This window comes from Balaenoptera ricei, chromosome 14 (assembly GCF_028023285.1).
Source record: "Balaenoptera ricei isolate mBalRic1 chromosome 14, mBalRic1.hap2, whole genome shotgun sequence".
Lineage (NCBI taxonomy): Eukaryota > Metazoa > Chordata > Mammalia > Artiodactyla > Balaenopteridae > Balaenoptera > Balaenoptera ricei.
Window position 1 is genome coordinate 20,377,040 of NC_082652.1, and position 12,178 is coordinate 20,389,217.

The 12,178-nt window shown below is 42.6% G+C and overlaps 1 protein-coding gene across 9 annotated transcripts in view; it reads right to left on the reverse strand.

The window, feature by feature from the left end:
• The window catches only part of DEPDC5 (DEP domain containing 5, GATOR1 subcomplex subunit), a 91,909-nt gene that overhangs the window by 60,599 nt on the left and 19,132 nt on the right, over positions 1-12,178 (reverse strand). For all 9 annotated transcript variants that reach the window (XM_059893870.1, XM_059893876.1, XM_059893874.1 and 6 more), the window contains exons 11-20: positions 11,231-11,300; positions 10,828-10,900; positions 7,031-7,134; positions 6,294-6,368; positions 4,669-4,803; positions 3,820-3,881; positions 3,605-3,678; positions 2,751-2,820; positions 2,520-2,556; positions 1,530-1,650 (exon numbers count right to left, since the gene is read on the reverse strand). In XM_059893870.1, coding sequence (XP_059749853.1) covers positions 1,530-1,650; positions 2,520-2,556; positions 2,751-2,820; positions 3,605-3,678; positions 3,820-3,881; positions 4,669-4,803; positions 6,294-6,368; positions 7,031-7,134; positions 10,828-10,900; positions 11,231-11,300 — 821 coding nt within the window. The remainder of the gene's footprint in view (positions 1-1,529; positions 1,651-2,519; positions 2,557-2,750; positions 2,821-3,604; positions 3,679-3,819; positions 3,882-4,668; positions 4,804-6,293; positions 6,369-7,030; positions 7,135-10,827; positions 10,901-11,230; positions 11,301-12,178) is intronic.

Consider the following 12,178-nt stretch of genomic DNA (forward strand, 5'->3'; position numbering starts at 1 on the left):
GATACCTGAGATCTGTTTTAGAATGCTCAAGGAAATTTCAAATGTGGGAGAAGTGATAAAACAAGATTGACAACACACTGATAACTGTTCATTTCACTGGTCTCTCTGTTTGAATGTTTCCTTAATAAAAATTTAAAAAACAGTATGCCCTTATTAAAACATGAAACTCCCTGAGGGGAAAACCTCTGGAAACAGCAGGAAAAAGGATCAGCAGGACAGGAGCCCAATGGGGGACAAAAATTCAGAACGGAAGAGTCAGCAACCGCCGATAGGGCCACCCCTCCGGCATAAGAGCTGTTCTCTTTCCACCTGGAAGGATTTTAAGGGAGAGCTTAAATGGAACCTGAAAATAGATCCCAAGGGCTGACTACACTTTTCATTATTTCAACAGTAAATATTTGAGCGCCAGCATATGCTCAGCCCAGTGTGGGGATAGAGCACAGATTAGGGCACAGTCTGTGCCCTCAAGGAACACAGCCTGAGTCTCTGAGACACCAGGTTTCGCCGTCTTTGACCAGAAGAAAGAAAACCAAGGATTTTGGACCATGAAAGGGTTCTCAGACACTCAGAAGAAAAGCACCGCCGAGGCCCTAGGCAGCATCTACGTGCAGGGGAGCTGCTGTTAACAGCACTCACTCTGACCTCTAAGCATTCTCGGGACCAGACATCAGGATGGGATGAGGGGAAAGGACAAAAGAAGAGCACGTGGCCACTCTAAGCCTATTTGTCACAATGTGAAGAGCCGGAATATTCCTCCAATCAGTGATTCTTCCAACCAAAGCACACTTTCCATGTCTAAGATATGTGGAAAATGGACTCGCGGTACTTGGTCAACTAGGGAAAAAAATAAGCTAGAGCTCTGTTTCACATTTCATTAAAAAAAAAGAAAAAATTCTATACAAAGAACTAAGTATAAAAACCAAGACCAAAAAAGTATTGGAAGAAAATACAAAAGACACGTTTCTAACCTTGGAGTGGGGATGGCTTTCTTACACAAGACCCAGAAATGAGTATGTTGGTAAATCTGACTATTTCACAATGAAAAACTACTACATGACCAAAATACCATGGAGCAAATTTTAAAAACAGGAATAAAGAAAGAAAAGTCTCTCGCCCTCTGGGAATAATAAACCTAAAAGAAACTCTGGGCCCTGGGATCAATCGATCCATCTATCTATCTATTATCTATTAGTGGCTGCCTATCTATCTATCTATCCATCTATCTATCTATCTATTAGTGGCCTCCCAGTGAAATGAAAATTCCAGAATTCACGAATTGCTTCTCTTGGCTAGAAAAAGCAGAATGCTCTCCTTATGAGGGTACGATACTTCATAGCAAACATAGCTAACAAAACGGCTGGGCCAGAGAACCAGAAAACAGACTCCCTAATGATCCACATACTATGGCTTCCACTTGGCTAATTTTAATTTAAGATGTTTGCAAGGTTGCTCTCATGCAGGTCCCTACTGGGCCTCAGGTTTTCCTAATCAGCTTTTACATCCACCCCAAAGTGCGTGTGGCAGAAAACCTGCAGGTGGCGAGGCGCTGAGCCCGGGACGGGCCTGGCAGCCTGAAGACTTGCGCATCATAAGCATCGTAATCCACTTGGATGGGAAGGGTGTTCTCAGATTCTTTGGGAGTCCCCAGAGCTGAAACACACAAATAATACAAACTGTCCTCAAAACACATTTCAACAAGAGGCCTTTGGATGGTCTTCATGAAAATCTGCAAGATATAGGTCATCATCACCATCTCCCCCTGAAAAAAATGGGATAATAACCCATTCATCAGGTTACTAAGATTAAATGATTTATATGTCAAAGCGATATAGGGATTACTATTTACTAGCATTAAGTAAAGGCAAGATGATGGCAGCATTTCCTTCTGTGATCCCACTTTAAAAATATCATCTTGGGCTTCCCTGGTGGTGCAGTGGTTAAGAATCCGCCTGCCAATGCAGGGGACACGGGTTTGAGCCCTGGTCCGGGAAGATCCCACATGCCGCGGAGCAACTAAGCCCGTGTGCCACGACTACTGAGCCTGCGCTCTAGAGCCTGTGACCACAACTGCTGAAGCCTGCACACCTAGAGCCCGTGCTCCGCAACAAGAGAAGCCACCGCAATGAGAAGCTCGCGCACCGCAACAGAGTAGCCCCCGCTCACTGCAACTAGAGAAAGCCCGCGAACAGCAACGAAGACCCAATGCAGCCAAAAATAAATAAATAAATTTTAAAAATATAAAAATATCATCTTAATGTGTATATTTAGTCTTTTAAAACTTTCCACCCGATCCCTACAATTGACCTATGGAAAAGAAAAATAAGGTTTTGTTATCACCCATTTTGCAGCTGACAGGACAAAAATATACAGGATCACTAAGGGACCTTCTAAAGATCACAGAAGGGGAACTCTGGTCTTCCAAACTTGGCTGTGAATTTTTTACGCAATCTCACAAAATCTTGTTGCCATGGGTTAGCTGACTCTTTCTAAAAGTGATGAAAGGAGAAAAAAATACTCACACGTATCACGGCCATTTTTTGCTTTCTCAGAGGCAGGCTGTAAAATTAAATAGAGTTAATCACTCCTGGGATATCCCTTGTTGTTTATTTATTTAATGCAGAAAACTATAAAGTTCTAAGACAAATTTCTCAAACGTTATTCATGACCGTTGGGGGATAGGGGGTTTCTTAGGCCCCAAATAACAACATCAGTGACAGTCCCTAAAGGCTCTGCTGGTGGGTGAAACCTACCTTCTTTCCGGCCAGTTTTATTCGTGGGGTGAAACTATTACAAAAGAGCTGGCTTTTGGATGTGTAGAAACTGCAAAAGAAACAGACAGGGTCACTCATCTAAACCCCTTTCTTTCTTTTTTTTTTAATTAATTTTTTTTTTTTTTTGATCATGCCACACGGCATGCGGGATCTTAGTTCCCCGACCAGGGATCGAACCCGTGTCCCCTGCAGTGGAAGCGTGGAGTCTTACCCACTGGACCGCTGGGGAAGCCCTAAACCCCTTTCATTTTAAACCTCAAGACACAGTTGGAATCCCAGCCATGGATCAGCCCTCCCAGGAACACCTTTGTCTCAGGCCTCACTGATCTTCCCAATTCTTTCTTTTGTAATTACTACAAAACATTAATTATGTTTTAAAATATTGTTCTATTCCTTTTTTTCCTATAAGTTGTCTCATGTGCGCTAGTCCTGATTCCTAACTGGATTAGAATCTCCTCCTTGAGCTGAAATTAGCAGGAACACTGAGGCCTGGTCTCATGTGAAGAGGAGGCATGGGGATTTTTCTACAAATGGAGAGGCCCAGGCCCCGTGTTGGTCCACTACGGTCTGTGTGAGTTGGGAACAGGGGGAATTGGGAATAGTTGTGGAAATAAGTCCTTCAAACTTGTTTTTATGTTTTTCACCATAGACTGTTCTTATGTCACAGCCATGACTTTGCATATAGAGACGCTTTAAGCAAATGTTAGAACTTTGGTTTCCACATTCTCTTGACAAAAGATTTTATAGTAAGAACTTAACAGGTTTGAAGAAAAAAATGGCAAGGAAGCTAATGGAATCCCTGATCCTCTACGGCGAATCCAGATCTCACCCACCTGTGGTTTATCCAGTGAGGGATATTGTAGTCATCACCCACGCGAGAGTCGCGAGGGCCGCTCCGATTGTGCAGCTGAAAGGGAACAAGGCAGGGCCCAGGTCAGCTGGAAAGCAGGTAGGACCCGGAACTGCTCCAGCTTCTCTGATTCTAACTATTCTCAAGATCACCCTGCGCTGGAACCTGGCCTTTAGTGAGCATTGCAAAATCAATCACCTTGAACAACGGGACAGCATGCAGTGGCTGCTCCCCCATGCACACCAAGTCCACACCGATTCCTAAAAAAGGAAAGACAGAAAGAGTTGGTGGGGGGGGCAGTGTAGAGATACGCATCCCAATCTATTAGCCGTGTGATTTAAGTGGGTCAGGGTACAAGGCACAGCTGACTTATTCTCCTCACCAGCTCTGCCCACGCAGTTAAGAAGTAAATAGGTGCATTCTGTCTGTGTCCTCTTTACCAAGTCCCACCACATCTGCCACTAATCAGTGCTTGACAGCTTTTGACTGCCTTGCAGATCGTGATTTGTCAAACAGACCGTCAGGCCTCCATGACTACAGTTTCAAGGCCCAAAAGGAAAGGGAACCTTGTCATCTCAGTAAAAAGCAAAATAATTCACATCATTCAACAGAGTTTCTTTACTGGCCATCATCAGGATTTACGTTCCCAACTCCATCTTGTTGTTAGAACACAAATCAAATAGGGGGAGGGGGTGCAAGTCGGAGATGCACGGCACATAACAGAGGGAGGACTGGGTGATCCCATGGCGCTTCCCAGGATGGGCTGATGGACACTGGATCCTGGAAACAATTCCCAAAAGGGGTTCTCCAGCGTCAAGTATGTTTGGGAAACTCAGAGTGCCTGTTATGTCCTCTAGAGATAAACAAGATACACTAACATATTCAAACTGGCAATTAGGAACTGTGCCGAACTGTGCATGACCCAGCATGTCCCAAGCTGACTGACCATGGAACTCTTTTTTGTCACCTGACATTAGTCATGTTCCCAGATCCCGAAGGGTAACGGTAAATCAGGCTATAAACACAGCAGCGCCCCAGAAGCATTACCGTTATCTATCATCCGCTGCTTGGTCAGGATCATGAGTAGCCGGTCCACTTCGAACACACCCACCCCGGGCGTGATCACCACAGACATCTGCCCAGTTCGGTCAAAGTTGCGGTTGATGTAGTGCTTGTCAAACACTTGAAACAAAGCAAAAAGTCCTCCTGTGAAGATGCTACAGCTTATCAGAAACCAGACAGTGGCAAGCGTCTCCATGCTCTCGGACCATTTCATCCATGTTTCTGTTAGAGCGGTTGTCACCTCCTGGTCTGAATTCACTTCTGTCCTTCCGCTTCTACAGTAAGAACTGCTTGAATACAGGTCTATGTCCCTGTTGCCTTTGTTAATACCCCTCTTCGAGGCTGAATACTTGCCTTGTGCTGCCTTAAATATCAAAATTTCATGTCATTAATTTAAACCATCCATAAATGGATCTGTATTGAAACTTAGAAGAATCAAATATTGATTTAAGACAATATTTGAGAGAGCGGACCAGAATCTTGTGATGACTTTGCAAATTTGGCAAGTTAATTCTTATTTCTTTTTTTTTTTTTTTTTTTGGCCGTGCCATGCCATGCAGTTTGCAGAATCTCAGTTCCCCGACCAGGGATTGAACCTGTGCCCTCAGCAATGAAAGCAGAGTCCTAACCACTGGACGGCCAGGGAATTCCCTAATTCTTATTCCTGGGCTGTGCGATTTTTACTACGGGAATTTAGTGCCATTCAAATGTGACAAAAAGGTTTACTAATAAAAGACCCCGTGCTCTAGAATACCTAGCACTTGGGTACAGACACAGGGGCAGGCGATACACACAGTGAAGTGACAACACACCATCTCTTCCGTCAGTTGCCAGTGATGGACAGACACCTAACCAGAGCTGGGAATGTGGAATTCTAACCAGAGAGCAGAGACAGGGTCACTGGGAGCTGAACTCAGGTCTAGGAATTCCTGCTGCTGCGGTTCCCAGAGCCACCCTCGTCCCCGCCTTCCTCAACAAGGTGTTCAAGCCTTTTCTGGCTGTCCCAAGAGCCCCTGTATCCTTAAACTTCCTTTTTTGTTTGAATTCAGTAGGTTTCTGTTATCTGCAAACAAAGTATCTCAGCTAACACATAAATGCAGGGAGAAATGTTCGGAAGAAATCACATCACGCTATTAACAATGGTCCCTCTTGGAAGGGTCTGACAGTGGAGGGAAGGGGGAGATTTTCATTGTACTTGATATACTTCTCTATTATTTGAATTCTAGGAACAATGGGCTCCTTCTGTAATTAAAAAAAAAAGTAGATTAAAAAAAATTACCTGGAAGCAATTGAAGGATGGAGTGGAAAATAATAAGAACGCAGTTTTTAGGAAAACAAAGTGGCCAAGGAGGACTTTCTCCAGCTCTTTACTCTTGGATCACCATGAGAAGCAGATGAGAAGAGCAAGTTGATTCCCAACAGAAAACCCAAGAGCTACATGGTGGCCATTAAAACCATCCAAACAGAAGTTACTGCTTTCAGTTAATCTGGGGGGCAGGTGGGTGGGGGCATCACCAGCTAGGTCTGGGTCTCTGCACATTAGTAAAAAGAAGGTCACAGCCATGTGGTCAGCAAGACATCTGCTCACTGTGGCTGGCGCCCTTACTCACCATTGAATGACAGATTGATGGCCTCTAGGTAGTTTCCTTGTGCTGAGGTAGAATTGTCTCCTTGAGGAAAGCCCTCTGAAGCAAAAGACACAAGAGAAGGAACAACATCTCATGAAAGATGGACTCGTAAGAAGCAAGTGGGGGGATTTCTCTGGTGGCGCAGTGGTTAAGAATCTGCCTGCCAGTGCAGGGGACACGGGTTCGATCCCTGGACCAGGAAGACCCCACATGCCGCGGATCAAATAAGCCCGTGCGCCACACTACTGAGCCTGCGCTCTAGAGCCCACAAATCACAACTACTGAGCCCATGCGCCACAACTACTGAAGCCCGCGCACCTAGAGCCCATGCTCCGCAACAGGAGAAGCCTCCGCCATGGGAAGCCCGCGCACCACAATGAAGAGTAGCCCCCGCTCGCCGCAACTAGAGAAAGCCCGAGCACAGCAATGAAGACCCAACGTAGCCAAAAATAAAATAAATAAAATAAATAAATTTATTTTTAAAAAAAAGAAACAAGTGGAAGGTGCCTTGCTCCACAGGCCTCTCCCCCTGCGGAAGGGACGTGACTGAACTTACTGCACATGCAATGACCAGCGGGACCCAACCTGACATAGAAACCCGGCCAGAAGCAGAAGCCATACTCAACACTGGAAGGGAAGCAAGCAGGAACCTCTTGGTCCCCCAGCCTCCATCTGACACCTCCTCCCCTGCCGCACCTTCCAGCACATAAGTGCAGTACCTGCCTGTTCCAGTCGCACCAGCACTGGATACTGGATGAAGAGCTTTTTAATGGTCACGAGGAGGGAGGTCCACTCTTCTCTCCTCTCATTCTGCACCACCACCCTGAAAGGAGCACAATCACAAGATAGGAATCGAGCAGTGATGACACACAGGACATAGGGTCCCTTACTGGGTTTCAAGGAAAGGAGAAGAGGGGACGCCTGGAGCTGGGGTCATCTATCATATAGCAATATGTAGTAAAGTCGAATGCGTTTAACAAACGTTAACAAAGAAATGTAATCACATCAAGAGAGTGAAAATTAAAAATTGAAAAAAAATATAAAAACATTTCAAAATTGCCTAGAGATTATATAAATGCCCAGTGCTGTGCAGGGAGATGAACATTCTTACAGACTGAATTACAATTAGGTAGTATATACGAAAAGCCTTAAAAGAAAACATCCATATATATGTTTTTACACAGACAGCCAATAAACATATCTAGGTCAGGGAACTAGATCAGTGGAAAGGAATGGGTGGGAATCTGCTTACTGTATACCTCTGAACCTTTAAAATTTTGAACCATGTGAATGTATTCCAAAAAATAAGTAAAATTTAAATTTAAGAAGAGAAAGATACATTTCCATTTAATGTTAGGAATTTATCCTAAAGAAACACACAGGATCCAGAATAGCCAACACAGTATTGAAGAACAAAGTTGGAGGACAGACACTATCCAACTTCAAGACTTACTATAAAGTTACAGTAATCAAGACAATGTGATACTGTGAATGAACAAATAGATCAATGGAACAGAATGGAGCCAGAAATAGACCCACACAAATATAGTCAACTGATCTTTGCCAAATGAGAAAGGCAATACAATGGAGCAAAGATAGTCTTTTCAACTGGTGCTGGAACAACTGGTTGTCCACATGAAAAAAAAAAAAAAAAAAAAGGAAGGAAGGAAGGAACAAGGAAAGCAGGAAGGAAGAAAGAAAAAAAGAAAGGAAAAGAAAGAAAAAAATTTACTTGCAGTCTACCAATCAACAGCATTGGGATCATCAAACTTTCAGGATCCATCCCAGAACTTACTGAATCAGAACCTACATTTTAACAAATTCCCAGTGATTCATTTGTACACAGAGGTTTTAGTAGCACTAGTACAGTGGACCACAAACACTAAAAAGGTGCTTTATAAATAACTCTACTGAGCTGATATTTAACGTACTCTCTAAAAAAAAAAAATCTAGACACAGACCTTACAGCCTTCATAAAAATTAACTCAAAATGGATCACAGACCTAAATACAAAACATAAAACTATAGGACTCCAGAAGATAACACAGGAGAAAACCTAGATGACCCTGGGTATGGTGATGACTTTTTAGATTCAATACCAAAGGCACAATCCATGAAAGAAAAATTGATAAGCTGGACTTCATTAAAATGAAGAAACTTCTGCTCTGCAAAAGACAGTGTCAAGAGAATGAGAAGACAAGCCGCAGACTGGGAGAAAAGACTTGCAAAAGACACATCTGAATAAATGACTATCATCCAAAATATACAATGGACCCTTAAAACTTTACAATAAGAAAACAAACAATACAATTAAAAAGTGGGCAACAGACCTGAACAGACACCTCACCAAAGAAGATAGATGGATGGCAAATAAGCAGATGAAATGATGCTCCACCTCATACGCCATCAGGGAAACACAAATTAAAACAACAATGAGACAACACTATATACCTATTAGAAAGGCCAAAATCCAGAACACTGATAACACCAAATGCTGGCGAGGATGTGGAGCAACAGGAACTTTCATCCATGCAAACTGGTGCAGCCATTTTGGAAGACAGTTTGGTGGTTTCTTACAGAACTCTTACCATACAATCCAGCAATTGTGCTCCTTGTTATTTATGCAAATGAGTTGAAAACTTATGTCTACACAAAAACCTGCACATGGATGTTTACAGAAGCTTTATTTATAACTGCCAAAATTTGGAAGGAACCAAGAGTCCTTCAAGAGGTGGATGGTACAGCCAAACAAGGGTCCATTATTGAACTCTAAAGAGAAATGAGCTATCGAGCCATGAAAAGACATGAAGGAACCTTAAATGCATACTACTAAGTGAAAGAAGCCAATAGGAAAAAGTTACATATTATATGATTCCAACCATATGACACTCTGGAAAAGGCAAAATTATGGAGACTCTAAAAAGATCAGTAGTTCCAGGGGTTGGGGGTGGAGAAAGGAATGAGTAAGTGGAGCACAGAGGATTTTTAGGGCAGTGGAAATACTCTGTGTGATACTATAATGATGGAGACGTGTCATTATTCATTTGTCCAAACGCAGTGAATATACACCACCAAGAAGCCCATTTTTTCATCTCGTTTATTTTTGGTCTTACCCCTGGTCTGACTTTGCAATCCAAAGGGAAGTACTTTTAACACTATGATATGTGTTTCTCCAGACCCTTTTCAGTTTAGCCTGTTTTAAAATTGGACGTTCCTTTTTTTAAATTTGTTTTTGTTTTTAATAAAATCAAATATACTTTGGTAGAGAAAATAGCACTGTGAGCCTCCATGTACCTACCCCTCATATCCAACAATTATCAAAGAGGATTACATCATTTTTAATGGGATGGCTGTATAATACTTTGTCAGTTTGAAATTCTACCATAATTTAATTCTTTATTGTTGATATTTAATTTTTTTCTAATTTTTAAAATTATATATCACTGTGAGAGACAGATACACAGTTATGCATCCCTGAGCGTTTCCTGCTTTTTTTTTTTATTAAGACTTTTTTTAGAGCAGTTTTAATTTCACAGCAAAATTGAGAGGAAGGTACAGAGATTTCCCATATACTCTCTCCCTTAACACATGTTTCATGCCCCCCCACCCAATTATCAATTATTCCTCACCAGAGTGGTACATTTGTTGCAATTAATAAACTTACAGTGACACACCATAATCACTGAAAGTCCATAGTTGCCCTTATTCTTTAGGAACAAAATGTTTTAATATCTATAATTTGCTCTTAAGTAAAATTTAGCCGAAAAACAAATGAAGTGGGGCTTCCCTGGTGGCACAGTGGTTAAGAATCCGCCTGCCAATGCAGGGGACACGGGTTTGAGCCCTGGTCCGGGAAGATCCCACATGCCACGGAGCAGCTAGGCCCATGTGCCACAGCTACTGAGCCTGCCCTCTAGAGCCCATGCTCCGCAACAAGAGAAGCCACCGCAATGAGAAGCCCGCGCACCGCAATGAAGAGTAGCCCCCGCTCTCCGCAACTAGAGAAAGCCCGCGCACAGCAACGAAGACCCAATGCAGCCAAAAATAAATAAATAAATTAATTAAAAAAATATGAAACAAATATGGCATGATAATAACTGTTTAATCCAGGAATTGGGTATATGGGTTCATTATATTAATTCATTCTTCTTTTCTGCGAGTTTGAAACTTTTCACAATAAAAAGTTTGGAAAGTCTAAATGCAATGTGGTATCCTGCATTGGATCCTGGAACAAAAAAGGTGCATAAGCGGAAAAACTGATGAATCTGAGAAAAGTCTGATATTTAGTTCATAGCAATGTACCAGTCCTCATCTCGTAGTTTTGATAGATGTACCTTGGTTAGGAAATGTTCACAGAGGAAACTGGGTGAAGGGTATATGGGAACTCTCTGTACTATCTTTGCTACTTCTCTGTAAACCTAAAATTATTCCAAAGTAAAAAGGTTAATTTTTTTTTTTTTAAGTTAGGGAAGAAACAACCAGGGGAAAACAAAAGGCAAAAGCAACCCAAACATACTTATAGAAGTCTTCATAGAATTGCCCCTTGTGATCCTGCCTAATTGAGGCTCGGTTTATTTCAGGAAATTCATCTGAAATAGAGAAAACAACATATACAGATAAGATTAAAAAGAGAAATTCAGTTTCTCCGCTTCCCCCTTCTGGGTTGAAGAGTTGCATCACACACACACACACACAAAGATAATTATGTATCTGTTAAGTTGGTTTTAAGATGAATTACAGCCCACAGACTCCTTGAATCTGCTAATGGACTGTGTCATTTTCCACTCTACCCTACCCTCTAACAGAAAAGATGGGACAGACGGAGCAGTGCCAAAGGAAAGAAAATGATAAGGAATGAATTGGGATGGGCGTGTGGAAAGCTTAACAAAAAAATAATTGTAGGAGAAAGACTTACGCACCAAGAGATTTTGCATCATAGAAAGTCCTAGAAAATAGGACCACTGTTACTTCATGACTACAGTTCTTCTCCTAGGGATAAGTAGAGAAAAAGAGGACTCAAGTTTATTCCATTTACTTCAATTCTGGGAGGCTCGGGGGCTCAGGCATTGGATAGCATCATGTAATTGTAGGCTGCATAATGCAGTAGACACAGTTCTGCCAGAGTCAGAAGGCTGGGACTGACTCCTGGCTCTGAAACTTACCACTACATGACCTTGGGCAAATTATCTAAAGTCCTAGGAATGTGGAAGGTATTTTGAAAACTGCAAATCACGGGACTTCCCTGGAGGTCCAGTGGTTAAGACTCCATGCTTCCCCTGCTGGGGGCGTGGGTTCCATCCCTGGTCAGGGAACTAAGATCCCGAATGCCGCGCAGCACGGCCGTTAAAAAAAAAACAAACCTGCAAATCACCAATAAGTTGGGGGTGCTGTCTCCCAGCTCTTGATTTGCCATAAAATAGATCAGTCTATTGTCAGAGGATCATGGTATTTGTACCTGCTTCATGGTGTTTTTTAACTTCTTCAGGACTGTGGTTTAGGGAAGAATGGAACCCATGGTGGTGGATGTAAGCACCAGACACTCCCACCTACTGCCAGGGCCACAGGACGAGGACTGGGTGCTGCTCAAGATGCACGGGTTGAAACCAAGGTAATTACCTTTGGACTGCAATGGGGACGAGTGAGAATACATATTTCCATGCAGTCTGGAGTTCAATATTCTAGAAGTAGGGTGTTTACAGACGGCATGAAATTTGGCTTGCACCAGTGAGTGAGAAAGCTCAGTTTCAGTTCCTCCTGGGTCTTTGAAGACAACAGCCCAAACTGACCAACCCCATCTCAAACTCAACTTACTAACCACACAATTCAGCATTCACTGTATAAGGAAGACAACATAATGAACATCACGT